Source organism: Zonotrichia albicollis, chromosome 2 (genome assembly GCF_047830755.1).
Source record: "Zonotrichia albicollis isolate bZonAlb1 chromosome 2, bZonAlb1.hap1, whole genome shotgun sequence".
NCBI classification, from domain to species: Eukaryota; Metazoa; Chordata; class Aves; order Passeriformes; family Passerellidae; genus Zonotrichia; species Zonotrichia albicollis.
In genome coordinates, this window is record NC_133820.1 from 13,658,945 (window position 1) to 13,686,223 (window position 27,279).

The window sequence follows — 27,279 nt, forward strand, 5'->3', positions numbered from 1 at the left end:
CAGTTTTGGTCCATTTATGTGTGATTTGGATCCAATTTTGTGTGGCAAAATTGATATAAAACTCCAAAGCAACAGCATCTCCTTTATATTCCCAGACTTGGAGGAGATAAATAAAGGAATTCAGTTCTGTTTCTAGATAAATTCCTAATTTTCTGCAGCTTTCTTTGCCTCATCCTGCACTGATAAGGAAATTCAGGATAGGATAAAGGAAATGATTTTCAGTTTAGGTCAGTTTATGTGTGTTTTGTATCAAATTTTGTAGAAATTAATCAATGAAGACCTCAAAGCAACAGCATCTTCTTTAGATTCCCAGAATTAGAGAAGACAAATAAAGGAATTCAGCTCTGTTTCTAGATCAATTCCTCACTTTCTGCAGCTTTCTTTACTTCATCCTTAATCAACAAGGAAATTTAGGGTCAGAATAAAGAAAATTATTTTCAGTTTTGTTCCATTTATGTGCATTTTGTATCAATTTTTGTGGAAATTAATCAATAAAAACCTCAAAGAAACAAACATCTCCTTTATATTCCCAGACATGGAGGAGATAAAGGAATTCAGTTCTGTTTCTAGATAAATTCCTAATTTTCTGCAGCTTTCTTTTGCCTCATCCTACATTGTAAGGAAATTCAAGATAGGAATAGAGAAAATTATTTTCAGTTCTGGTCCATTTATGTGTGATTTGGATCCAATTTTGTGTGGCAAATTGCTATAAAACTCAAAGCAACAGCATCTCCTTTATATTCCAGACTTGGAGGAGATAAATAAAGGAATTCAGCTCTGTTTCCAGATAAATTCCTAATTTTCTGCAGCTTTCTTTGCCTCATCCTACACTGATAAGGAAATTCAGGATAAGATGAAGGGAGAATTATTTTCAATTTTGGTCAATTTATTTGTGTTTTGTATCAAATTTTATGGAATTCCCCCTTAATTCCATTCCTGCAGCTTTCTGGGGACTTTCTCAGGGGTTTGGGGTTGGCAGAGGTGGCAGGGGGGCACAGGGGCATGGATTTGGAATTTTGTGCCACTGTTGGCAGTGGGAAAGGATGGAGCACATCCTGTGCAGGCAAAGGGCAGGACAGGGAATACACAAATTTTTTCAGGGCAGATCTTCACTGTTAGTGTTTGTTCAGAGCAGTGAAAATCCATGGAAATCCTGATTTTTGGTTCTCTCAGAGGCCATTGCTGTACCTTCATTTTGGGTAGTAATTTTTGTAGCATTTTTAATTGAAAAAAAGCAGAGTTCTTGGGATGCGTGTTTGTGTTTGTTGGAACCCTGGGTGCTGAGAATTCAGATTTTCTGTGCTGCCAGGCACTGACCCCCAGGAGAACACTGCACTGACCTGAGGGCCTGGAGAAGGTTCCAGAATGGAATGACAGAGCTGGGATTGTGGGGGTGGAGTTGAACAGAAGTGTGTGATATCACAGGGTGGGAAACTCAGGAATAGATAGGAAGCAAGATGGAGGCCTTAGGGTGGAGGCTGCTCCTTCTTCACCTCCTCCTCCTCTTCCTTCTTCATCTTCTTCTTCTTCTTGGTCTTCTTCTTCACCTTCTTCAACTTCTTCACCTCCTCCTCCTTCTTCTTCTTCTTCTTCTTCTTCATCTTCTTCTTCTTCTTGGTCTTCTTCTTCACCTTCTTCACCTCCTTCTCCTTCTCCTTCTCCTTCTCCTTCTCCTTCTCCTTCTCCTTCTCCTCCTCCTCCTCCTCCTTCACCTTCTTCTCCATGGGTTTGGGTGGTTTTGTGTCATTGGATAAAAAAGTCCCCATTGCGGGCACGGGTGCTTGGGTATTGGGTTAAAAGTGAAAATAATTGAGGTGTCATTTCTTAATTGGACAGTTTATCCTTCAAAGGCCTTGTAGAGAGAGAGACAGGGCTCCATTTTAGTTTGTTGGAGTGAAGTGCTGCAGAGCTCAGGGTTTGTGGGACTGTAACAGAGATAAGGACTGATAAACATCTGAGTCCCAACAAGAAATGCCCTCTCACACATTTAGTCCTGACCCTGGAATAAGAAAGAAATTAGGACTCACCATGTGTTTATAACAGTGATATTAGAATTAGTGGCTGTAAGAGAAAATACAACTCCAGAGATAGAGAAAACAAGGATATAAATTCATTAAAACCATTTCCAAACCCCTGTTCCTCGAATATCTTCACTAAAATTCATTTTGGCCCTGCTGGTGCTGGGAGAACACCAAGGGGTTGTGTGAGAGCAGGTGAGACTTTCTGGGAACCTGCAGGAACATCATTTTTATTTTCATATTTGCCTTGCCGAGAGGCATTTCTACAGCTCGGAGTTTTCCTCCCGTTTGTGGCAATTTCACTTTTCTACAGCTGCCCTAATTTATCACTTCATCCCCAGCCCCAACAGGAGCTCCTCTGTCCCTGATGCAACACCAGAAATTCCCACCAAAACCCCTGGGACATCCATCACTGCTGAGGAAAGAATTAATTGGGATTAACGGCTGTGATGTGGGAGATGCTTTTGATACACCCAGCTCATGTGTTAACCCTGCAGTGTCTGAGGGCAGAAATGACCCAGCTGCTTTTTATTCCATATAAAATTTATTTTATGACGGGTTTTTGCAGGTGGAGCTCACTGGGAACAGCATTTATGAGTACATCCACCCCTCGGACCACGATGAGATGACCGCTGTCCTCACTGCCCACCAGCCTCTGCATCCCCACCTCCTGCAAGGTATTGCTGACATCTCCATTAAAATAATTTAAAACACCAATTCCAGGCTGAAATGTGACAAACTGCAACCCAAAGCATTCCATGAATCCATAACTTCATTTACGTTTACTTTTGCATTTACATTTACATTTATTTATGGTTTTGTTTTTGTTTTCAGTTTAATTTTTATTTTATTTTTGTTTTATTTTTATCTTGATTTTTATTATAGTTGCCGTTATAGTTATAGTTATAGTTATAGTTATAGTTATAGTTATAGTTATAGTTATAGTTATAGTTATAGCTATAGTTATAGTTGTTATAGTTATAGTTATAGTTTTAGTTATAGTTATAGTTATAGTTATAGTTATAGTTATAGTTATACTTTATTTTTATTGTTATTTTATTGTTAATTTCGGTTTTGTTTATATGTATTTTTATTTATTTTTTATTTTTATTTGTCCTGTTCAAAGCTCAAATAGGGGAGCAACAGAAACTCCCCTGTGATCCAGGATTTAATGTTCTTGTAGGGAATAAAGTACCTTAAATTAAATAATGCTTTTTGTGCCATGGAGCTTTAATTTTAATTTATTTTATTTTTATTTTTATTTTTATTTTTTATTTTATTTTTATTTATCCTTTTCGAAGCTCAAGTGGGAGAGTAGCAGGAACTCAAAACTCTGATCTAGGATTTAATGTTCTTACATAGATTAAGGTGCCCTCAATTAAACAATGCCTTTTATGTCATGGAGATTTTTATTTTTATTTTATTATTTTTATTTTTATTTTATTTTATGTTATGCTGGTTTTATTTTATGTTATGCTAATTTAATTTTAATTTTAATTTTAATTTTAATTTTAATTTTTATTTTAATTTTTATTTTTTAGTTTTAGTTTTAGTTTTCATTTTAGTTTTAGTTTTAGTTATCCTGGTCAAAGTCCAAATGGGGATGCAGCAGGAACTCAAAACTGTGATCCAGGATTTAATGTTCTTATAGGGAATAAGGTACATTAAATTAAATAATGCTTTTTGTGCCATGGAGCTTTTTATTTTTTTAATTATTTTTATTTTTATTTTTATTTTATTTATTTTTTATTTTTATTTTATTTTATTTTTATTTATCCTGTTCGAAGCTCAGGTGGGAGAGCAGCAGGAGCTCAAAACTCTGATCTAGGATTTTATGTTCTTGCAGGGAATAAAGTATCTTAAATTAAATAATGCCTTTTATGCCATGGAGATTTTTATTTTTATTTTATTTATTTTTATTTCATTTTTATTTTTATTTATCCTGTTCAAAGCTCAAATGGCAGAGCAGCAGAAACTCCCCTGTGATCCAGGATTTAATGCTCTTATAGATAATAAAGTACCTTAAATTAAACAATGCCTTTTGTGCCATGGAGCTTTTTATTAATTTTAATGTTAATTTTAATTTTAATTTTAATTTTTAACATTTTTATTTATTTAATTTTTATTTTTATTTATCCTGTTTGAAGCTCAAATGGGGGAGCAGCAGAAACTCAGTACTATGATCCAGGATTTAATGTTCTTACAGGGAATAAAGTACCTTAAATTAAATAATGCCTTTTATGAAATTAAATCTTGCCTTTTTACGCCATGGATCTGTAAACAGGTTTTTCTCTCAGCCCAGTGGTTTTTTCATCTCCTTTATTTTGTCATCATTGCTGAGGCTGCAGAAATCTCGTGGTGTCCTGGCTGTGCTCAGCTCAGCTGCAAGGTCTGACTGGGAAAAGAATTAACAAAACCTCAGCTAATTGGGAAATAAAAGGATATTTTGAATATTTTAAAACAACTGTTACATTCAAAGCTTGGGCAACAAAACCAGATTGAATATTCTCCACTGTAAGCAGAGCAGAAATGGGTTTGGCAAAGGAAAAAATCTCATTTAAAAAGTGATTTTTTTTGTGGAAAATCTTGTCCTCTTCTGCTGTCACCCACAGAAATATTGACCCCACCCTTGGTGGGTGAAGCTGTCACCTCAGTGTTGCAATTTCTCTCTCAGAAACAAAAATATTCTCATTTTTTTTTAGTTTGTGCTTCCTTGAGGGCAATCCTTTGAACTTGCAAAGATCAGACCCAGCCTGGCTCCAGCACAGAGGAGCTCCCACTCGCATTTCAGCATTGATTTCTCTGGATTTATTCATTTCACTTTTTGTGAAATCAATAAATTTCAAAATTTATTGAATTTATTGATTTCACTTTTTGTCAGCCTTTTCCAAGCACAGCTCCTAAAACCATGTGGAATTTGGGGTTCTTGACACAACTTTGTTCAGGATTTTGGGGTTTTTTTGCAGTTTTCGTTCTGGCCTCTGTGATTCCATCAGGGCAGAGCTGTAAATTCTGAATTCAGGGAATGTTGATGTGCCTGGGAGCACCTGGGCTGCTCCAAATGCTGGAAATGCAAGAATTATCTCAGCTCTCTTCCCTTTTCTTCCTCCCCAAACAGTTTTTTTTTGGGAAAAAACACTCCCTTGTTGTCTTGGAAAGCAAATTCTTGTTTTTCTCAATCTCCTCTATATGATTATTTCATACTTTGTTCATTCCTCTGTCAGAATTTTAAAAGATATAGATATATTTAAAAATCATATTGATATTTTTTCAATTTTTTCTCCCTTTTTCCAATTTACTGAGGAAATGATTTAAGGGGGATTTTCATGGTGGGACTGGATAATCTTTAAAGTCTCTTCCAGCCTCAATAATTCTGTGAAAGCCAGGAGTTTTCATGCAGGTTTGCCGATATCCAGAATTAATAGTGAGATATTTTATATCTACTGGCTTAGTTAAGGCAACAGCCTCCTGTTTGGCTTAAAATTTAAATATTTTTCAATTCATTTTTGGAGATTTTTATGAATTTAAAGCCAGGAGCAACCAACTGGGATTAATTTCTGTGTCCAAAGCAAATAATCCCACAATTCTTCCTGTTCTTCTTAGATCAATTCCTCATTTTCTGCAGCTTTCTTTACCTTACCCTGCATTGATAAGGAAATTTAGGGTCAAAATAAGGAAAATTATTTTCAATTTTGGTCCATTTATGTGTGTTTTTGTATCAAATTTTGTGGAAATTAATTGATAAAAACCTCAAAACCACAACATTGCCTTTAGATTCTCAAACTTGGAGGCGATAAATAAAGGAATTCTGTTCTGTTTAGGGATTATTTTATTTTATTTTCTCTCAGTTCTGGAGTGGGTGTAGAAAAATATCCAGAATCTACAGCTAAATCTTTCTAAAATGCACAGAATGAACAAATATTTATTTACTGTTGCCTTCCCTGTGCCAGCAATTCCCTTTCCTGCAGTGTTTTATCCATTAAAAAACTTAAAAACTAATCTTGGGGTAGAACCTGAAACTACCTGGCCTGCAATAACCAAATCAAGTTTTTTTATTTAATCCAGTGAAGATTTAAAAACTATGGAATAAATGACAGGAATGAAGCAATTTCTGCCTGTGTCTGAGTAGATATTTTCAATATTTAAGTAAAACACGGAGTTCTACAAAGAACTTAAAGGGCAGTGAAGTGAAAGTGGCTTGATTTAAAAAGACCAAGAGGAAACCAGACTATTTTAATGGCATTTTTTTGTCATTTCAGTTTGATTTTCTCTCTTTTAATCTTTTAAAACACACCTGAATCATCAAGTCACTGGGTGGAATCAAAAATTTCCCTTTATAACTTTATTATCTTATATATTTCTCCAATCTAGGACATTGCTTAGAAATAAAATCAATATTGCACTGCAGACACAGAATTTTATGTCCCAAATTTCCAGCTTGGCTCATGGAAATTGCCTTGCTCAAGATGTTTTCTTCAGCTAAAGCTCAGATATTTATATCCATTTTTAGTCCAGCTGGACAAGATCTGTTTTGAGAGGAATAAAATCACAAATATCAACAACATCTGTGCTTTGTGATATCCTGTTATTGGGATTAAAGAACCCAGAGCACAGACTATTTTTGACCTCTGGTTTTAGAGTTTCTGTAAACTTTGGGTGCCACCTCTGTTTATTTCTCAGGGAAATGCAAATTATTGCTTTGCATAGAATCAGACAGTATGTGGATTTCTTTACACAATCCTCACTGTCACATTGGTTTTCTTCAGATAAATCACCCTGGGATTAAAAATAAAACCCCCATATTTTTTATAAAGCATAAAAATTCTTAAATTATTATATTTTAATGCTTTTAACTTCTTCTTCTTCTCCTTCCTCTCATTCTCCTCCTCCTTTACCTTCTCCATGGGTTTGGGTAGTTTTGTGTAAGTGGATAAAAAACTTTCCATTGCTGACCACAAGTAGTTGGTTATTAAGTCAAAAATAAAAATAATTTAAGTTTAATTTCTTAATTAAACAATTTACCCTTAAAAAACCTTATTGAAAAAAAAAAAGTCTCCATTTTGTAGGTTGTTGTAGTGTGAAGCATTGTAAATATAGATAAAAACAATAAAAAACCTGTAATACAGATAAAAAGTAATAAACATCTGCATCCAAACAAAAAATGCCATCTCACACATTTAATCCCAACCCTGACCTTAGGAAAAGACCAAAACAACTCAACATTGCTTTATTACAAGGTGTTTTCAAGTTTTATACCCTTAACAAATAATGATATTAAGTTGTTAGTTATATTATATATAATATAATATATTTATATTTATTGGTCATTGATCATTATATTTATAGGACAAAGTAATAGCCTATTGTATTTTACTGGTATAAAGTAATTAATGTTAATAATTACTTGGTAAGAGTTTAAAGCAAATTATTTAGGTATGGATGTTGTTCAGTAAGGCACTGCAAACATCCCTTATATATTTATTTTATCAGTTCCTGCGTTAATGGCCTTGGGGTTTTTTTTCTTTACCATGGATAAACTCGTATTTTATTAATTTCTTTTTCCTGTTAATTTAGTTGTTTGCTCTGCAGACCAGCTTCAACCCTCTGGGGGAAGAACTTTGTCCTAAAATCCACCCCAAACCTGCCCAGGCCCAGCTCCAGCCCTCCCTGGGCCCTGTCAGGTCACAGATCAGAGCAGGCCCTCAGGAGGAGCTGCAGCCCCTGAGGAGTTTCCCCTCAGCTTCCTCTGCTCCAGACGGACATTCCAAGCATCCTCTCCTTGTGAGGCCCCTCCATACCCTTCACCATCCTCATGTCCCACTTTTGGGCGCTCTCTGAGAGCTTTTAGATCTTCCTTCTCTGGTGGCACCCAAAACATCCCCACAACTCGCGGTGAGGTCGATCAACAGCAGCTCCAGATCTTCCTGCAGGCCTTGAGGAGTTTGAGCCTTTCCTCTCCTCACACAGAGCTTAAATCCAAACTTCCAGGCCAGGCCAAGCTGCCAGAGCTCAACAGCAAAGAGTTTTGGCTCTGGTGTGGTGAGGGGACAAGGCTGGCAGGGGTTTGTGACCCTGATGTCTTGTGCAGGCTGCCCTAGAGCAGAGGCTGGGCAGAGCTAAAGGATAAAGCAGGGATTTATGAAAAGGCCTCCATGGATGCAGCTTGGGCAGCACCAGAGCCCAGCCCCTTTGCCAGCTCCCTCAGCCTCTCCTCATCAGATTCATGTTCCAGCCCCTTCCCTGGACACACTCCGGCCCCTCAATGTCCTGTTTGAAATTCAGAGCCCAAAACTGGGCACAGGACTTGAGTGTGGCCTCACCAGTGCTGAGCACAGCGTGAATGGGCACCCTGATGGGTGAGCACACATTTGGGGGTGTCTTGGGGTGGTTGAGTCTCAAAGATGGACAACCCTTCCCAAAGGAATGGGCTTGAAACCCTAAACTGCCTTGGGAACGTTGCAGACACCAATATCTGAACTGGAAACCTCAATGTCTGAACTGGAACTGTGTTTGTTCACCACCAGGCCGCATCACCCAGAAGCATTTATTAAAGACTCTCCCAATATTCTTCTGGAATAAGAGGCTGTAAATTTTCCCTCTGTTTTGTTGATGCCTTGAGAAGGCTGAGCTGGAACAGAGGCTGGGCAGAGCTCCAGAATAAAGCAGGGATTTATGAAAAGGATTTCCTCCATGGATGCACCTTGGGCAGCACCAGAGCCCAGCCAGGGCTGCACCCAAGATGAACCAAAATGGCCCCAAAATGCACGGCCGGGCACGGGCTCTGTCCCTGGGATCAGTTCTGCTCCATTTGCACCTTGCAGTTCATTGTCCCATTCCAGCTTCAGCCCAGGCAGTCCCACCCTGCTTGTTTTTCTCTCTCCAGCCCACGGGGTTTGTGCTCCTGGGCTGAGATTTGGGTCATTTGTCCTTGGTGCCCAGCTGGAGCAGGAATTGTTTTGTCTCCCTGCTCTGTGCACAGAGCTCACCATCCCTGAATGTGAACCCAGCCCCACACACTAAAGCAGCACAGAATGGGAAAAATAGAAAATTTCAAACCTGAGGCATCGATGTGATGCCACCAAGTGCCCTCTCCAGGGGTGATGAGCACTTTTGAGAGGTTTGAAATTGGGGCTGGATTTCAGGGATAAGGTGCTGAGGGCTGCTCCAGGATTATTGATCACACCCAGCAGGGTCTTTGAAGGGAAAGCCATGGAATGCCAACACAGGCTGGGATGAACACGAGCAGCCAGGACCTTAAGGCCTCAAATGTTACAACCAACACATCAGGGTTGCTGCTCTGTCTCCCTGTTTATGCAGAAATATTTGTTTCTTCACAACACAGAGTTTAAGGCTTGCAGCAGGACAGCAACACTTCTCAACCCATCCATCTCAGTCCTGGCAGCTGCTGCAAGCAAAACAAGAAAATAAAAAATATTTGCACTGCAGGTTAACCAGGAGAAGGAATTAATCAATGCTGCCTTTCCATGTGTGTTTGCAGGCAGACATTCTGTGTCTCTGATTGCTTTCAGATGCTTTTCCTGGGATTTGAAAGCTCTAAAACACATCTTTAGCTCCCCAAATTTTGCTGACTCACATAGCAGGGCATGGTGTGCTAACAGCAGTTTAGGAACATTCCCCAGAGCAGGGAAAGAAATGTGGAAGTTCCTGCAGTTCCCTCATTTTCTGCTAACTGGATAATTCAGAAATGATGAGTTACAACCTGATGGAAGCTGCAGAGGAATGTGGAATACATTATGTCAGCCTTTCTCCACTCCACTTGATGCTTTAAAGGCGCTGTTTCCCTCAGCCAAGCAGCAAATCCCTGTGCAGGATTTTCCTCCACATTCCCTACATGCAGAAACTTCATATTTAAAGAAGGGAGTAGAAAAATTTTGCATCTGGCAAGATGTTTTTTGCATGAACTTATGAAGAATTTTTTTCTAGTTGTACATGGGCAAAATTACCAACATGGAAAGTTATTTTAATTTTCATTAATTTAAATATATTTTACAGGAGAACCATTACTGAGAGGTGATGGCTTAATATGATCCCGTTGCCACTGTTTGTTAGGGTTACTTTAAATCTGAGAAACATAGAAATTACAATTTTATAAATTATAAATTTTTATGTACAAAAGTGAAAAAGGGCAAATTGCTGACAACTCATTAAAACATCTCTTTTCATTGGTAATTAACAGTAAAATCCATCAAAGCAGAGTGTAAAAATCCATTCTTTTCCTTTCCTGCTGAGTTCCTTTCCCAAAAAAACTTTGGAAGCTTCACTTGGAGGAGGGAAAGGAGAATTTAGGCAAATGTCAGTGAATGGCAGAGTTTGGATATGATAGGAATGATAATGGAGAATTTCCCCTCTGCAGCAGTGCCAGCATTCTGAACACAGGCAGGAAACAGAACAAACTGCCCAAACGGGGAGGGAAATTTGGACACTTTGTGCAAGTTTGGAGCTCCAGGACGGGCTGACAACACAATTGGTTTTGCTTTTCTACCCCAACAAATCATTACCAGGGAAAATAAAAATGTTTGCAAGTCCCTTTTGCCAATCCTGGATTTTCACCTTCTAGGATTATCCTGAAACTGGGTTTTTTGCAGACATCTCTTCGGTATAACCCCTGCAGCTCTTATTTGGTTTGGAAATTGGTGTCACCCTTGTTCAGAATTAAGGGATGGAAGTTGTGGTGTCCTGTTCAGCTGGAGAGGAGGAGGCTCCAGGAGACCTCAGAGCCCTTTCCAGATCCTGAGGGGCTCCAGGAGAGCTTGGAGGAACTTCTCATGAGGGCAAGGGAAAATGCTTTTAAACTGACAAAGGGCAGGGTTAGGGGGGATATTGGGAATTAGGAATTGTTCCCTGGAGGGTGGGGAGGGCTGGGATGGGATTCCACCCCTGGATCCCTGGCAGTGCCCAAGGCCAGGTTGGACACTGGGACAGTGGGAGGTGTCCCTGCCATGGCAGGGGTGGCACTGGGTGAGTTTCAGGACATTCCTGTGCTGGCAGGAAAGGCTGGCACAGCTGGCATTGCTCACCTGCACAGGAGAAGCTTTGGGCTGAGCTCAGGGCGGCCTTGCAGGGCCTGGAGGAGCCCCAGGAAAGCTGGAGAGAGACAATTGCCAGGGGATGCAGGGACAGCACCCAGGGAATGGCTTACACTGAAAAATTACAGGTTTAGGTGGGATGTTGGGAAAAAATCCTTCCCTGTGAGGGTGGGCAGGGGCTGGGATGGAATTCCATCCCTGGATCCCTGGCAGTGCCCAAGGCCTGGTTGGACACTGGGGCTGGAGCAGCCTGGGACAGTGGGAGGTGTCCCTGCCATGGCAGAGGTAGCACTGAGTGATTTTTAAGGCCCTTCCAACCCAAACCTTTCTGTGTCACAAAGCCATGACCTTTTTTTGCACCAGAGCCAAGCTGGGATCCTCTCAGCTCTCTTGGCAGGCCCTGGGCTGTGTGGGCCCCAGCTGCTCTGCAGATCCCACCACAGTAACAGCAGAGCACGTGAGGCTTCACAGAACTGAGCAGATCCACAAAAATAACAACTGAAAGGGCCAAACCCCTGCAGAGTGTCTGGGGGATGGGCAGCGAAGGGGTTTTCTGTTATCTGTGTTTCCAGCAGGGACGTGGGGACCTGTGGGATGCAGGAGCTGCAGGCAGGCCCAGGGTGGACAGGAGGGAAGGTAGAATCAGGTGGCTGCTTTTAGGTGCTCTAAAAACTCTCATCTTTTCCATTTTCCATCTCCTCCACCAGAGCTGGAATTTGGGTTAGGGTTTGTGTGGAGCAGACACAAATCACTGGCTGGGCAAGAGCTCCCCATTTTAATGCTTCTTTCCAGATTTTTTTGTGCAGTGACAGATGAGGTGCCCCATTCCTAAAGCAACACATGGGCAGGTTCAGGAATATTCCTTTACAAAGTGGTCCTGCAACAGAGCAGTGTCATGTTTTGGTAATGTCAAAATCTGGAAAAGGGAGATAAAAGAGCTGTTTTTACCTCAGAATAAAACAAAGGCATGAGAGGTGAAGCTGTGGGGAAAAAGTTCATGGTGATCTTTCTTTCCTCACTCCACCGAGCAACCACAGGATTCTGTGAATGTTTTCTGTCAAAAGAGATTAGACATGGACTGGAAAGCAAAGATGGATTTCAGAGTTGCTCCTCTAGGGATGGACAATCCTGGCTTCCATAAACAAAACCATAATTTCATAGAAATGCTTGGAGAATCCTGCTTGGCACTCGTGCAATGGGAGTGAACAAACGCACAAATTCTTTTTCCAAAATATCAAAACTCCTTTTCTTTACCATGGCATTTATTCTGTTTATGAGAATATGAAAATACAAATCTGTGAAACAGAAAAAAGCTGGTTTATTCTTGCCTTAAAGTCAAACTGTATTGCAGGATGTGCTAATAAAGGAAAAGGGATTCATGGAGAGGAGGCATGTTGTGGAAGTGCTCTGGGAAAGAAACACAACTTCTCCATGTCCACACCATGGATTTTCTGTGCTCTTATCCCCAGCTCACTGTGTTTCAGCTCTGGGAGGGTGCCTGGACAAATCTGGGCTGGGATTTGAATTAAATAATTTAATTTCTGCCTCATTTATAGCTTTTACTGAACCTACTAAGGTCCATCTATTCAGGCAGGGAGATCTGTAGGCTGAACAGGCAATAGGGAAATAATGATTAAAATAGAAATAATTGTTGGAATAGAGAAACTTTGATGAGTCTGACGAGGGAAACATGGATTTGGGTAAAAAATAAACAGTGGTGCATTAGAAATGGACATCCTGTGCATGAAGATGGGCCCTGATTTCATAGAATCACAAAATCATGGAATGGTTTGGGTTGGAAGGGACCTTAAAGCTCATCCAGTGCCACCCATTGGGTGCTCCAAGCCCCAGTGTCCAGCCTGGCCTTGGACACTTCCAGGGATGGGAAATCCACAAGAATTTGGATTAAAAATAGATAAAATAAATGGAATGGAATGGAATGGCATAGAATAGAATAGAATAGAATAGAACAGAACAGAACAGAACAGAACAGAACAGAACAGAACAGCTGAGCTGGAAGTGACCCACAAGAATCACCTGGAATATCTCTGAAGGATTTTCTGCTCTCTCCAGGATGATTTTGGTTCTCATCCCTCATCAGCTGATGTCTGCAACGTGTTGGTTTCACCTTTTCTTTAGAATGAATAGAATAGTTTATATATATAATTTTGAACATTTTTTATCTCTCAGAGGAAAGGAATTCACATAATCTCCAATGATGCATTTAGATAATTAACATTCCTGAATAATTAAATACAGTGACCCAGCTTCTTTTATTAGATAAATACTCTCTAATAATTAAGAATTTTATTTTCCTTTAGTGTTTCTTACATTGTGGTTCAGTCATAACATTTTATTATTCATTATTTTCTCTCTTGACTTTCATATTTCTGTGCTTAACCCAGAGATCTCTTGACCCTTAAGAACTTCATTGAGTTTCTTTCTTTTACCTCTTCTTGACAGCCCAAACTCTCTCTGGGCTCACACATTTGCTTGCAAGAACCCCAGTGATATCAATAATTTCACCACTAAGTCTAGATGCGGCATGCTTTATTTTTTTTTTCATTTTTTTTCCAAGCTTAATTGTGATTTCTCCTATTTGAATATTCAACATCTCCCTCTTTGCTAAACCTCTGAGCACACCATTTTCTTCATCATCCTCATCAGAGGGGAGAATCTTTCTCCTAAAGCTCCAAGCCCCAGTGTCCAACCTGGCCTTGGACACTTCCAGGGATGGGAAATCCACAAGAATTTGGATTAAAAATAGAAAAAATTAGAATAGAATAGAATAGAATAGAATAGAATAGAATAGAATAGAATAGAATAGAATAGCTGAGCTGGAAGTGACCCACAAGGATCACTCAGCTGTGATATTTTGAGTTTTACTTTATTTTGATGGATGTGGCAGCATCCAGCAGGATCCCAGGACTTTGTTTTCCTTTCAATCAGCTTTAAAATTGCAAATTTAATTCAGTTCTTTTTTGCTTTGCTGCCCATTTCTGCTACTTTTGAGGGTACTGGAGGGGGTCACACAGACAAAGTTAACACAAAAAACGAATTAATTAATTTTTCATGTTAATTCACAGTCTTGAACATTCCAGAGCCATTCCCGACTCATGGGATGAGGCTTCAGCCACAGCAAATCTTGGCTTCCCCCCACCCAATGTGGAAATTTGTATTTAAAACTCCACAGTGGGTGTGCCAGCTCCTCCAAGTGCCAGCGTTTCTCCACAGGGATCTAATTTTAATTAGAGAGACAAATGGGAAATGGAAATTTTCAGGAAACATTTCTTTCCCCTCCTTGCTAAATCCTTTTTCTGTGGTTGTATCTTCAGACCTTTAACCCCCAAAATTAAAATAGAGTTAAAGCAGAATAGAGAACCTGTTGGTTGTGAGGCTCAGACCACTGGAGGGGTGAATTGGGTGATGGAGGCACAAAACTCAGGAGTAAAACTCAGCAGTTAAATCAAATTAAAGAAAGATCCCAAGTGGGTTTTGGTTAAACCCTGTGGGGATTTGGGACAAAGCTGAGGACCCTCCTGCTTCCCTGATTTTCCTACTCACAGTTGTACCAAATGGATTTCCTTTCTTGTCCTAAAATAGTCCTGCCAAGCTGCAACCTTCAGTAAAAAATCTGAATTATTCATGGCGTCTTAACCATTATTGAGAGTAATTTCCATTACAGATAAGAATATTCTATATTATTTATATAATAAATAAATATATCTATATTATTTATATAATAAATGCAGATAGAAGAAATATAATGAATATATTCAATATTATTAGTATTACAAACCCACTGAATTTCCTTGCTCCCCATTCTCTTGTTATTTTGGAGATTCCCTTAATTTCCCCGGAACACTTTTCCAAAATGTTCCAAAGTGCTCTAAAGAACATTTTTCCTTCCCTTTGCCAACCAGGACTTTGTTTGGAAACCAAGGAATTCCTTGTGAAGAATTGGAACCCTGCTCACTGAGAATTTTAGATTTTCTGTGCTGGCAGGCACTGACCCCAAAAAGCCACTACATTTAACCTAAAACCATAGAGAAAGCTTCCAAAATTAAATAATGAAACTAAAATCATAAGTGTATAGTTTAAATAGAAGTGTGTAATATCACAGAGTAAAAAACATAGAGTTTAAAGTTAAAAAATATAAATATAAATATACAATATGCAATATATAATATATAATATATATGAATATAAATAAAAATAACAGTTTTACAACAAAAGCTAGTCCTTCTTCTTGAGTTCAAATAATATTATGTAATCAAATAAAAACGTCCACATTACAAACCACAAATAATTAGTTATAAAATTAAAAATAAAAATAATTTAAATATAATTTTTAAATTAAACAGTTTATCCTTTAAAAACCTTATAAAAAATACAGCTCAATTTTTTAGTTTATTAATAAAGTACTACAAAACTCACAATTTATAAAAGTATAATATAAATAAAAACAAACATCTGTGGTTACTAATTGTTGTGGGTCCCAGGATGAGGTAAGAGATGAGAATTGACTCTAAGTTTTTAGACAGTTGATTTATTAAATGATGATATTTATTATATTAAAAGAATATTATACTAAAATTATACTAAATAAAGAGAAAGGAGACATCAGAAGGTTTAACAAGAATGATAATAAAAACCTGGGACAGACTCAGAGTCCTCACACAGCTGGACTGGGATTGGCCATCAAGTAAAAACAATTCCCATGGAACCAATCAAAGATTGCTATTAGTAAGCAACCTCCAACCACATTTGAAGCAATCAGATAATTATTGTTTACATTTAATTTCTGAGGCTTCTGAGAAAACTCCTGGTAAAGGGATTTTTTGTAAAATATCACAATAACAAGCGTCTAAATCCAACCAAAAAATACAGTCTCACACGGTTAATCCCAACTCTAAAAAAAAAATAAGATAAAACTGAACATCAGTGGTGGTAAAACCAGAAATCTGGAGACCCGGTTGTGCTCAGTTGGCCAAATTTTACAGGGAATCCTGAGAGGAAGGTGAAATAAATCCTGAGGGTAGGGATGGAGTGGGAAAGGAGAATGGCGGATGCCTTGAGAAGGGTGAGACAGAGAGCAGAGCTGGGCAGAGCTCCAGAACAAAGCAGGGATTTATTCACAGCATCTCCTCCATGGATGCACCTTGGGCAGCACCAGAGCCCAGCCAGGGCTGCACCCAAGATGAACCAAAATGGCCCCAAAATGCACGGCCGGGCACGGGCTCTGTCCCTGGGATCAGTTCTGCTCCATTTGCACCTTGCAGTTCATTGTCCCATTCCAGCTTCAGCCCAGGCAGTCCCACCCTGCTTGTTTTTCTCTCTCCAGCCCACGGGGTTTGTGCTCTGGGCTGAGATTTGGCTCATTTGTCCTTGGTCCCCTGTCACCGTCACATTCTCTGAAAAATCCCTTTGCCCAGGATTTCTCTCCTGGGAAGCTGGGAAGCCTCAGAGAAAAAGGAAAACAATATTACCTCATTTGCTTCTCCTGTGTTTTGCTGCCTTGGGATGTGGTTGGAGATTGTTTATCCAACATGTGAATTGTTTTTACTTATTGGCCAATGACGGCCAAGCTGTGTCGGACTCTGGAAGGAGTCACAAGTTTTCATTATTATCTTTGTAGCCTTCTGTCTGTATCCTTTCTGTATTCTTTAGTATAGTTTAGTATAGCATTCTTTAATACAATATAGTATCATAAAATAATAAATCAGCCTTCTGAGAACAGGGAGTCAGATTCAGCATTCCTCCCAGCGATGGGGGACCCAGAAAATACCACAGTGCCCAGCTGGAGCAGGAATTGTTTTGTGTCCCTGCTCTGTGCACAGAGCTCACCATCCCTGAATGTGAACCCAGCCCCACACACTGAAGCAGCACAGAGTGTGAAAAATAGAAAAGCTGAAACCTGAGGCAGAATTTGTGGTAGAAGCAGCATTTCTGGGCTTTTTGCTATTAAATTCCCCCTCAGGATTTCCCAGAGACAATGTGGATCCATCCATCCATGGTCAGGGACAATGCAGATCTCTGCCAGCCTTATCAGGGCTCTGTTCTTGGTGTGTCCTTGGCTCACCATCCCATAATATGAAGCCCAGACCCCACACTAAAGCAGCACAGAATGTGAAAAATAGAAAACCTCAAACCTGAGGCATCAGCTGATTTCTGCTTCTGCCTAAAGCTGAACCACCAACAAGGGAAGGGCAAAGTTCTGGGATCGTCAGGAGTAAATCAGCAGCCAAATGTGCTTTGTGCTTTCAGAGTACGAAATCGAGAGATCCTTTTTCCTGAGGATGAAGTGTGTCCTGGCCAAGAGGAATGCAGGCCTGACCTGCAGCGGCTACAAGGTAATGTCTATAAATTACTCCTCCACCCCTGAAATATCCCACAATTGACAAGTTTGTTTATTTGGGTGTTTGGTTTGGGTTTTGTTTTTATATACGTGTAGCTGAGAGCGAAGTTTGTGGTAAGAAGAATCAGAAAAGATCCCCAAAATGCCCCCAGTAATTTCAATTTAAACTTGGTGGCACGCTGCCTCCCCTTGGTCCCTGAGAATTCCCTGGAGCTGCCAGGAGGGCACAGTTTGGTTTTATTCCCCAGCTGATATATATATATAACAGCTGTCATTTGAGGAGTTTTTATTTTCATAGGTGCAGGCAGATTTTAGTGGATTTTTTTTTTCAGATGTTCAGGCAGATTTTCTTTTCAGATTTGCAGTAGTTTTTATTTTCAGATGTGCAATAGGTTTTATTTTCAGATGTGCAGGCAGTTCTTTTTCAGATTTGAAATACGTTTTATTTTCATCTTTACAGGCAATTTTTATTTTCAGATTTGCACTAGTTTTGACGTTCAGACTTGCAGTCATTTTAATTTTCAGCTTTACAGGCAGTTTTTATTTCAGATGTTCAGGTAGTTTTTATTTTCATCTTTACAGGCAGTTTTTAATTTTAGATGTTCAGGTAGTTTTTATTTTCAGATATGCAGGCAGATTTTATTTTCAGATGTGCAGTAGTTTTTATTTTCATCTTTACAGGCAGATTTTTTTTCAGATTTGCACTTGTTTTTCTTTTCAGATAGTAGGTAGTCTTTTGCAGGTAGTCCTTATTTTCAGATTTGCAATACTTTTTTTTTTCATCTTTACAGACAGTTTTTATTTTCAGATTTGCAGTACTTTTTATTTTCAGACGTGCAGTAGTTTTTATTTTCATCTTTACAGGCAGTTTTTAATTTCAGATGTTCAGGTAGTTTTTATTTTCAGATACGCAGGCAGATTTTATTTTCAGATGTGCAGTAGTTTTTATTTTCATCTTTACAGGCAGGGTTTTTTCCAGGTTTGCACTTGTTTTTCTTTTCAGATGTGCAGGTAGTCTTTATCTTCAGATTTGCAGTACTTTTTTTTTCATCTTTACAGGCAGTTTTTATTTTCAGATGTGCAGTAGTTTTAATTTTCAGCTTTACAGGCAGTTTTATTTTCAGATGTTCAGGTAGTTTTTATCTTCAGATTTGCAGTAGTTTTAATTTTCATCTTTACAGGCAGTTTTTATTTTCAGATGTGCAGTAGTTCTTATTTTCAGATGTGCAATAGCTTTTATTTTCACCTTTAGAGGCAGATTTTTTTCAGATCTGCACTAATTTTTGTTTTCAGACGTGCAGTAGTTTTAATTTTCATCCTTACAGGTAGTTTTTCCCCACAAAAATGCTTCTGTCCCAAAGCTGAATCTGAAATCAGGTAAAAGAGCAGAGCTTCGATTGTGACGTCTCCACGTGGCTTTGGGGGGTTCTGGGTTTGTTAATTCCCAATTATCGCTGTTAATCAGAGGCATCGCTTCCTTTCCCTCACCATTAAAAGTTTGCACAGTGAAAAATCAAAGGATTCTCTCATCTGGAGAGATGTTGGCCTAAATTCACTTCATTTGACTGTGCTTAAAGTCAGGAGTTAATTTTTAAGGAATCACCTCATCAGCTGAAGCACAGAAAAAATTCATGATGGGGGAATTGGGATCTGCTGGGAGATCTGACTGTGCTTTTGCTGAACATTAAACCACTGCAGAGGAGGAAGGTTGAGCAGGAGGATCCCATTTCCAGGTGATGCTCGGCAGCTGTTTAGAGCAATAAATACACTGAAAATTAACTCCTGTCCACAGGACACAGTTAAAACCAAACAATCACAGAAATTCAGCAAATTGAATAAATAAAATATCACAAAAAATGTGATATTCCCGCAGCTCGGGCCAGGAAGTTGCCAGGGGCGCTGATGATTTCTGAGCACCAGCACCACGCTAAATAAATTCTGCTGGCCTGGAACAGTCCCCAGGCTGCATTTCCCCCTCCCCTTTAGCTGACACGGAATTTTTGCAGTCTAACACTGTCGTTATCACCTCTGTGAACAGCAATTGTACACAGGGATCCCGAAATCTGAGCTCAGGACCTTGGGCTTGGTCAAGTGTCAAGAAAAACAACCCCTCTGAACTCGAGCAGAGAACTTAAAACTCATTTCTTGTGCATTTGCATAAACACCAGTTAATTTTTATTGCTGTTGTGATGCATCAATACCCACTGGGTTTTTAAAGTGCCTTTTTTGATGTGCCTTTATTTACATCAGAAGAATAACTCGTTAAAATGTAAATTTTTTCATTCATCTTTGAGTGTGTGTGGGAGAGAGATGGACATTTAAAATAAACAACTTCCAGATTTATTTTTATCAATGAACAAGAATTCTGGCAGTATCTACAGGAAATCTGTGTCAGGGAGATTAAAGTATTAATTAGAAAGCAATTAGGCAGTCCCCAGAGAGGAGGTGCTTCAATACTGGGTTAATCATGCTGTCAGCAAACACAAAACTGCATTTACTGAGACTTAATCTCTATTTACAAATTAACTGCCATCAACAGACGACCCAGAATTTAATTTTATGGGGGAGTGTGTCTGTTGGAACCATGGATATTGAGAATTCCAGGCTTTCTGTGCTGCCAGGCACTGACCCCCAGGAGAACACTGCACTGACCTGAGGCCCTGGAGAAGCTTCCAAAATTCAGTAATAAAACTGAGATTAAAGGTGTGGAGCTTGAACAGAAGTGTGTGATATCACAGGGTGGGAAACTCAGAGTTGAAGGGTTTAGAATACAGGAATAGACAGAAAGCAAGGTGGAGGTTTTGGGGTGGAGGCTGCTCCTCCTTCTTCTTCTTCTTCTTCTTCTTCTCCTCCTCCTCCTCCTCCTCCTTCTCCTTCTCCTTCTCCTTCTCCTTCTCCTTCTCCTTCTCCTTCTCCTTCTCCTTCTCCTTCTCCTCCTCCTCCTCCTCCTCCTCCTCCTCCTCCTCCTCCTCCTTCACCTTCTCCATGGGTTTGGGTGGTTTTGTGTCATTGCCCCATTGCAGGCACGGGTGGTTGGTTATTGGGTTAAAAGTAAAAATAATTGAGGTGTCATTTCTTAATTGGACAGTTTATCCTTCAAAGACCTTGGAGAGAAAGATACAGGGCCATTTTGTACCTTTTTAGTGAAATGATGCAGAACTCGTGGCTTGTAAGACTGCAATAGTGATAAGAAATAACAAACATCTGAGTCTGAACACAAAATACCATCTCAAATACTTTCAATCCCGACCCTGACCCAGGCAGAAAAGAAGATAAAAACACAATATGTGCCTTTATAACCTCATTGAGGCTGGGTGGATGTGGGATCTCAGCGCCTCAGGACTGAGGTGCCGAGTCACCGAGACCACCCTTGGGGGGCTCGGGAGTCCTGGAATGTTCCAGAAGTGTCTGGTGGCTGGACTTTGATCCCACACAGGAGACGACACCTGTATGAGGATAGGAGGGTTTCACCGGGGTGAATGGTGAAGGGATGAGTTAATTAGAGAGTGAAACACAGGGTTTAGGATTTCTGTACAGGGGGGTTTAGAGAAGTAAGATGGAGGAATTGGGGCGTGTCCTGTCCTTCTTCTTCTTCTTCTTCTTCTTCTTCTCCTCCATCTTCTGTGGTGATGGTGGCACTCTGGGATTGGTCATTACTAAAAGTGCACCGGGCAATAAGGGTGAAAGGTATTGGGGAAAAATGATAAATATTGTACACGTAACTTTGGGTATAAAGATAGGTGACCGCCCCGGAGGGCAGGGAGTGTGCTCATGGCTGGCTGCTGAGCAGAGCTCTGTCGGGCCGAGAGAAAATCTTTTAGATAAACAATTAATAAACACCGAGACCGAGAAAAGAACTGAAGCCTCTTCTGTTCCTTTGAAGCGCGGGCTGCCCCAAGGCCACCCCGGGCCTTTCCAGGCCATCCAAACAGCCGAAAACCGGACAGGTGGGCAGCAGATTTGGGCCTTTTCCATCAGATCCTGAGGGCGTTTTCCCCTTTTCCCAGGTGATCCACTGCAGTGGCTACCTGAAGATCCGCCAGTACATGCTGGATATGTCCCTGTACGACTCCTGCTACCAAATCGTGGGGCTGGTGGCCGTGGGGCAATCCCTGCCTCCCAGTGCCATCACTGAGATCAAGCTCCACAGCAACATGTTCATGTTCAGAGCCAGCTTGGATTTGAAACTGATTTTCCTCGATTCCAGGTAAGCGGCTCTTTCATCTCCAGCGCCGAGCGTTCGTGTGTTTACGTGCTGTGGTTTCCAAACGGGTCAAAACATCCGTGGAAAAAAAAAAAATCCAGCAGTCCAAGCTGGATCTGGAGCTCAGAGCCTTCAAAGCCTTTCAGGCAGCTGGATAGACCAAACTTTGTCTGGAATGCCAAGAAATAAGAGCCTGTCCAGCTTAGCCTGGAGTCACCTGAACTTTCAGGGTCAGCTGAAAGGTTCTTGTTGTGAGGGTTGGTCACAGGAGCAGTGAAACTTTTTTTTTACCTGAAAGGACACAAATTTTATCATGAAAAACCAGCAAAAGGAATGAGGATGTACCAAAAAAAACCAAAAAAACAACCCCAAAAGTGGAATACTGAGATCAAACAACTGTCTGGGGTCATCCAGAAAGATTTTGAGAGAGTAGTAAGGAAGAGAGTTCTGTCTTTTGGTGTAATGCTTTAACCATGAAACCAACTGATAATGGGGTTGTTAGAATGGGAATTAATCCCATTGGCTACTGCACATGAAAACAGGACCTTTTTAAACAAAATTTTGGGAAAAACAGCTGAGGAAGGAGAGCCCTGCATCCACTTCAGCTGATGGAGCTCAGATGAGCACGGAACCAGAACTGAAATTCATTTGTGTGGTTTTGGAGCAGGTTTTGGAGCAGGTACCTTGTAGGACACAACACTTTGTACCTTGTGGGACACAATACTTTGTCCATTGCAGTCCAGGAAACCTTGAAGGGAAAATCCCAAATACACAAAGCATTGACAAGATGATCATTCTTCAAAAACCCTTCCCTGTGGGTCCCACATTCCCCATTTCCCTGGCGAGCTGGATTTGCTGGGAATACATTCGTGCACTGAATGTGGGAGAAAACCCCTGTGCCCAAGAGAGTGGAGGCCGACCACGCAAGGAGAGGCTTTTCTGCGTGCTCAGCCCAGGAGACAGCGGCTCCATCAGCTGCTGGGACACAAAGAGCTCCTTGTTTCTGGAGCCCTGCCTCGTTTTTTGGCACACAAAAGGAGCACGAGGGGTCCAGCAACACGTCCTTGCATGTGGGGGAGAGGAAATGATTGATGTGCCTGGGAGGAACCGCCTGGAGACAGAAGCGCCTTCAAAGGCCACGGAAGGAGCAGGGGTGTTGACAGCAGCAGGGACAGACCCAGAGCTGCTGCAGAGCTCTGCTTGCCAAGGAGCACATGGGTGTCATCCACGCGCCACGGGGGAACTGAGCTGCACCAAAGCCTTTTGCTCTCCCAGCTGAGCGAACCAAACGGTGTTTGATGAAAACAGGGGCATGTTAGGAGTTAGAAAAAACTGGTTTCAGGCTTGGTTCTGGTTTCCATACAGGGGGATGGATCTTGAGATGCAACAGTCACAGCCGACAGCATGAAGCCATGGGAAGAGAGAGATATCGCAGAGATCTTTCTGTGAAAATCCTTTTTTAGGATTTTTTCCTGCTGAAGCTGAGAAGTTTCAACAAAAAAAATGTAAACAATGGTTATCTGCTGCTGTGGAATGCATCAGGTAGATTTTAGATTGGCCCACCTTGGATGTTTATAATTAATGGCCAATCAAGGCTGAGTTATCTCAGACAGAATCCAAGAGAGCTGCCTTTTGTTATCATTCTTTTCTATTCTACTCTTAGCTTAGCCAGCTTCTAGGAGGAAACCTTTCCTTCTATTTCTTTTTAGTGTAGTTATAATGTGATATATATATATATATCATAAAATAATAACTCAAACCTTCTGAACATGGAGTCAACATTCTCATCCCTCCCCTCATCCAAGAACCCTTGTGAACACTGTCACAGGAAGGAGCCACTCAAAATCCCTTTCTGGCCACAACATAAACCACACAGGAGTTCATCTGCTGAGGGCACTGGAAGGAGAAGACAGTCACTGCCCTCCAAAGTGAGCTGCTCACTCTCATTTTTGTGGTGCATTCATTGCCAAGGGGTTTGAAAAGATTTTGAAGAACTCAGGAGAGCAGAACCGCTCAGTGGGCTGAGCTCTGCGTGTCCTGTCACCTGCACAGCACAACCTAGAGAGCCCGGGCTGCCTGAGGGATTGATTTCATGTTAAGGAAGTAAAATGGCTGAGTTTAGTTCCAGATTCAAGCTTTTCCAAAATTTGGGTGTCCTAGGAACTGTCAGTGGTGGTTGTTGTGTCGCCAGTTACAAAGTGAGACTGCACCACTGGGAAAATAAATAAGGAGACCTGTGGGAAAATGAACTGTGCCTTTGGGAAAACGAGGCCCTGAACCCCTGGGCTGTGGTTTTGGTGCTTTGGCTGGGTTTGGATGAGCTGTGCCTGTCCCCACCAAGGGGCAGGATGGAGCTGCCACTCTGCTTTTAGGTGCACTGAAGTCAGAAGGAAAATTGAAACCTGAGCAGGATCTGATCCATCATTATTTCGTGTTCCTAATTGGCTTCAGTGAGGATCTGGGGTGAGCACACAATGCAGAGGAGGAACACAAGCATCTGTTCAAAGGCATTTTGATGTTGTTGTCCTTCAGAAGAATCCAAGCCCTCAGCCCTCTCAAGCAGAATCATCTCAGTCTCTGTGGGGTCCACTGGGCTGGTCAGAGTCAGGGCATGAGAACAGAAGATGCAGAATAGTCATAAAATTTTTAAAAAACTAATCAAAATCTACATTATTATTATTATTATTATTATTATCAATCCTACCATGACAGGAATTGCTTGGGACCCCCTGCTCATTTCTGTGGACACTCCTGTGTTATCCCTGTGCTGTGCACCCTCACCAGTGTAAGTTCATACCAGGAACATCCTCTGGAATTCCATGTCCTGCCCATCCCCGCTCAGTTCATGGCATGAAGAGGTTTGGGGAATTTAAACTGGATTTCCTTCAATCTAAACTGGAGGACAAACTCCAAGAGCACCCTAGGACACTCCAACTTCAATAAATACTTCAGTCCACAGGCCTAGGCTAGAGCTGGTAAAACTCCTGCCATTAAAATGTGTCTCTGCTGCTGCAGAAGATCCTCAGCAGGGACAATTTTACTGTCACCTGCTAAGGGACTGTGTCACTTGTTACTGTGGACATTCCTTATTGTTCTGCCTTTTTTTTGGCAAAGAAAACTCAGGACATCACAAACTCCCCCCCTACCCCGGGTGAACAAGCCACAGTTTGGCTGGGTGGCACATTGCACTTTAAGGATTATTTTTTCCTCAGCTAAATTTTAAAAAGTCCATTTGAAACGTGGAGTTTGACTCTTCATGTCTGACCCAGTGTAACTCTGACCTGTGAATTTGATTCTTTAACATCTGCAGAGATGCTGCTGTTTTGAATTCGTTCCATTCTTCTACTTCTAGGATTTTATTTTTTGAAGTCTTGCCTCAGCTTTCCTTTCCTCACCCTGTGGTCTTCACACCTCCTTGTCTTTCCACATTCTCAGCTGCAATAAGCTCCTGCTTTTTCCTCCTGTTAGGCACCAGCCTGGATTTATTCACAGGCCCTGATCACATGTGGCCCAACACACCTTCTGCACTTGTAGCTTTGCAAAAGCAAATGAAAATGTGCCAGCAGCCCACAAGAGAGGTTTTATTGTTTCACGAGCAGCTCCTCCAGTGGAACTTCGTGCAAAGGATCCTGCACGGCAGTGGCAAAAGCCCAAGGTGGAAATCAGTAAAAGAGCTCTTTTTCCTGCCTGGGTGTACCAGGGAAAAGCTGCACCTTGCTTTGGCTGGCCTGAAAGGGTTTCTTTTCTTGTAAAGGTGAGGTTTCTGTTTCCAAAACTAACATTTCATCCCGCAGCTTTCAGGCATTAGTTTGTTGGCACAATCAAACGCTGGGTCACTGAGAAGGAATATTCCTGGAGATTTTGTTTATTGCAGATTTTTCCTTTTCCAGGGTGACGGAATTAACTGGCTACGAACCCCAGGATCTGATAGAGAAAACCCTCTACCACCACGTGCACGGCTGCGACGTTTTCCACCTGCGATACGCTCACCACCTCTGTGAGTTCCTGGGCTGGGGCACAGCAGGGACCTGGAGCTGCTAGAGAGCACCAGGGTGGGCAGAGGGATGGAGGAAAGGCTGGCACAGCTGGCATTGCTCACCTGCACAGGAGAAGCTTTGGGCTGAGCTCAGGGCGGCCTTGCAGGGCCTGGAGGAGCCCCAGGAAAGCTGGAGAGAGACAATTGCCAGGGGATGCAGGGACAGCACCCAGGGAATGGCTGCACACTGAAAAATTACAGGTTTAGTATTGAAGATGGAGGGAGAGACCCAACTTCCTTGTTCAGCATCTGACTCCCTTTATCCACTCAATCAATCACTTTTTATAACCGTGTTAATTAAGTTCATGCATATTGCAAACCCGAGCTCACAATAGGTCAGAGATAACACACCAACCCCTCCTTATGTTTCCAATACCAAGATTTGGGTTCTCAAAATTATTTTTGCTTTCCCAAAACAGCCAAAGATAGAATATCTACTTGTTATGAGAAAGCTGCCTGATAACTCTGGTATGCAAGGTTCTCAAGGCCTTCATGTTTGTCACTTTTACTTGTAATTAAAAACAACCTGAGAACTTCTGCTGTTCACAGAAACCAGCTGTGAGAACCTGTCCCCCACAGCTGCCTTCTGAGCCATCTCTGAAACAATCTCCAACAGTTTAGATCAGATATTAGGGAAACTTTTCTCCCTGGGAGGGTGGGGAGGGGCTGGAATAGAATTCCCATCCCAGCTGTGGCTGCCCCTGATCCCTGGCAGTGCCCAAGGCCAGGTTGGACACTGGGGACAGTGGGAGGTGTCCCTGCCATGGCACTGGATGGGCTTTGAGGTCCCTTCCAACCCAAACCATTCCATGATTTCCAGTGTTTCAGCCCTGCTGACCATCTGTGTTTTGTTCTGACACTTGAAAGAATAATTTTCCTCTCATAACCGTGCGTTGTAATCAAAACTCATTTTTCTTTGGTTCAGCAACTGAAGATTTCCTATCTTCAATTATAATGGTCAGATATTAGGAACAATTTCCTCCCTGTGAGAATGGGCAGGCCCTGGCACAGGGTGTCCCTGCATCCCTGGCAGTGCCCAAGGCCAGGTTGGAGCAGCCTGGGACAGTGGGAGGTGTCCCTGCCATGGCAGGGGTGGGATGAGATGATCTTTAGGGTCCCTCCAACCCAAACCTCTCAGTGATTCCATGATTCCACGAGTTATGCAGGTCCAAGCCTGGCTGATGTCATTGTTCAGCCCGAGAACCTGAACACTTCAAGTTATCGGGTGTCAAACTCTCCTCACCAAAATAACAATCCAGAATTTGGGGTGAGGGACAATGAGCAGGGGCCAAAAGCAGAGGGAATTTGTGGATTCCACATCCCTGGCAGTGCCCAAGGCCAGGTTGGACACTGGGCTTGGAGCAGCCTGGGACAGTGGGAGGTGTCCCTGCCATGGCAGGGGTGGGTTGGGATCATCTCTAAGGTCCTTTCCAACCCAATCCATTCTGGGATTCTGTGGAATACACTGAGTGCTATGAGAAGCTTTGCAGAAAACAAGCAGCATGCTGGAAAGCAGGAAAAAATCCTTTCCAAATCTTGACTGGAGACAGATTTTCAAAAGTTCTTGGCTATCACTTAAGGAAACCATTAATTGTGTAAATACAGCTCGAGATGCT

General features: G+C 41.4%; 1 protein-coding gene across 1 annotated transcript in view; it reads left to right on the forward strand.

Moving 5' to 3' along the window:
• SIM2 (SIM bHLH transcription factor 2) overlaps positions 1 to 27,279 on the forward strand; it is a 73,611-nt gene that overhangs the window by 24,652 nt on the left and 21,680 nt on the right. Inside the window, exons 4-7 of the mRNA XM_074533901.1 lie at positions 2,587 to 2,695; positions 17,333 to 17,418; positions 21,431 to 21,630; positions 25,518 to 25,624. Of these exons, the coding sequence (XP_074390002.1) occupies positions 2,587 to 2,695; positions 17,333 to 17,418; positions 21,431 to 21,630; positions 25,518 to 25,624 (502 nt within the window). The remainder of the gene's footprint in view (positions 1 to 2,586; positions 2,696 to 17,332; positions 17,419 to 21,430; positions 21,631 to 25,517; positions 25,625 to 27,279) is intronic.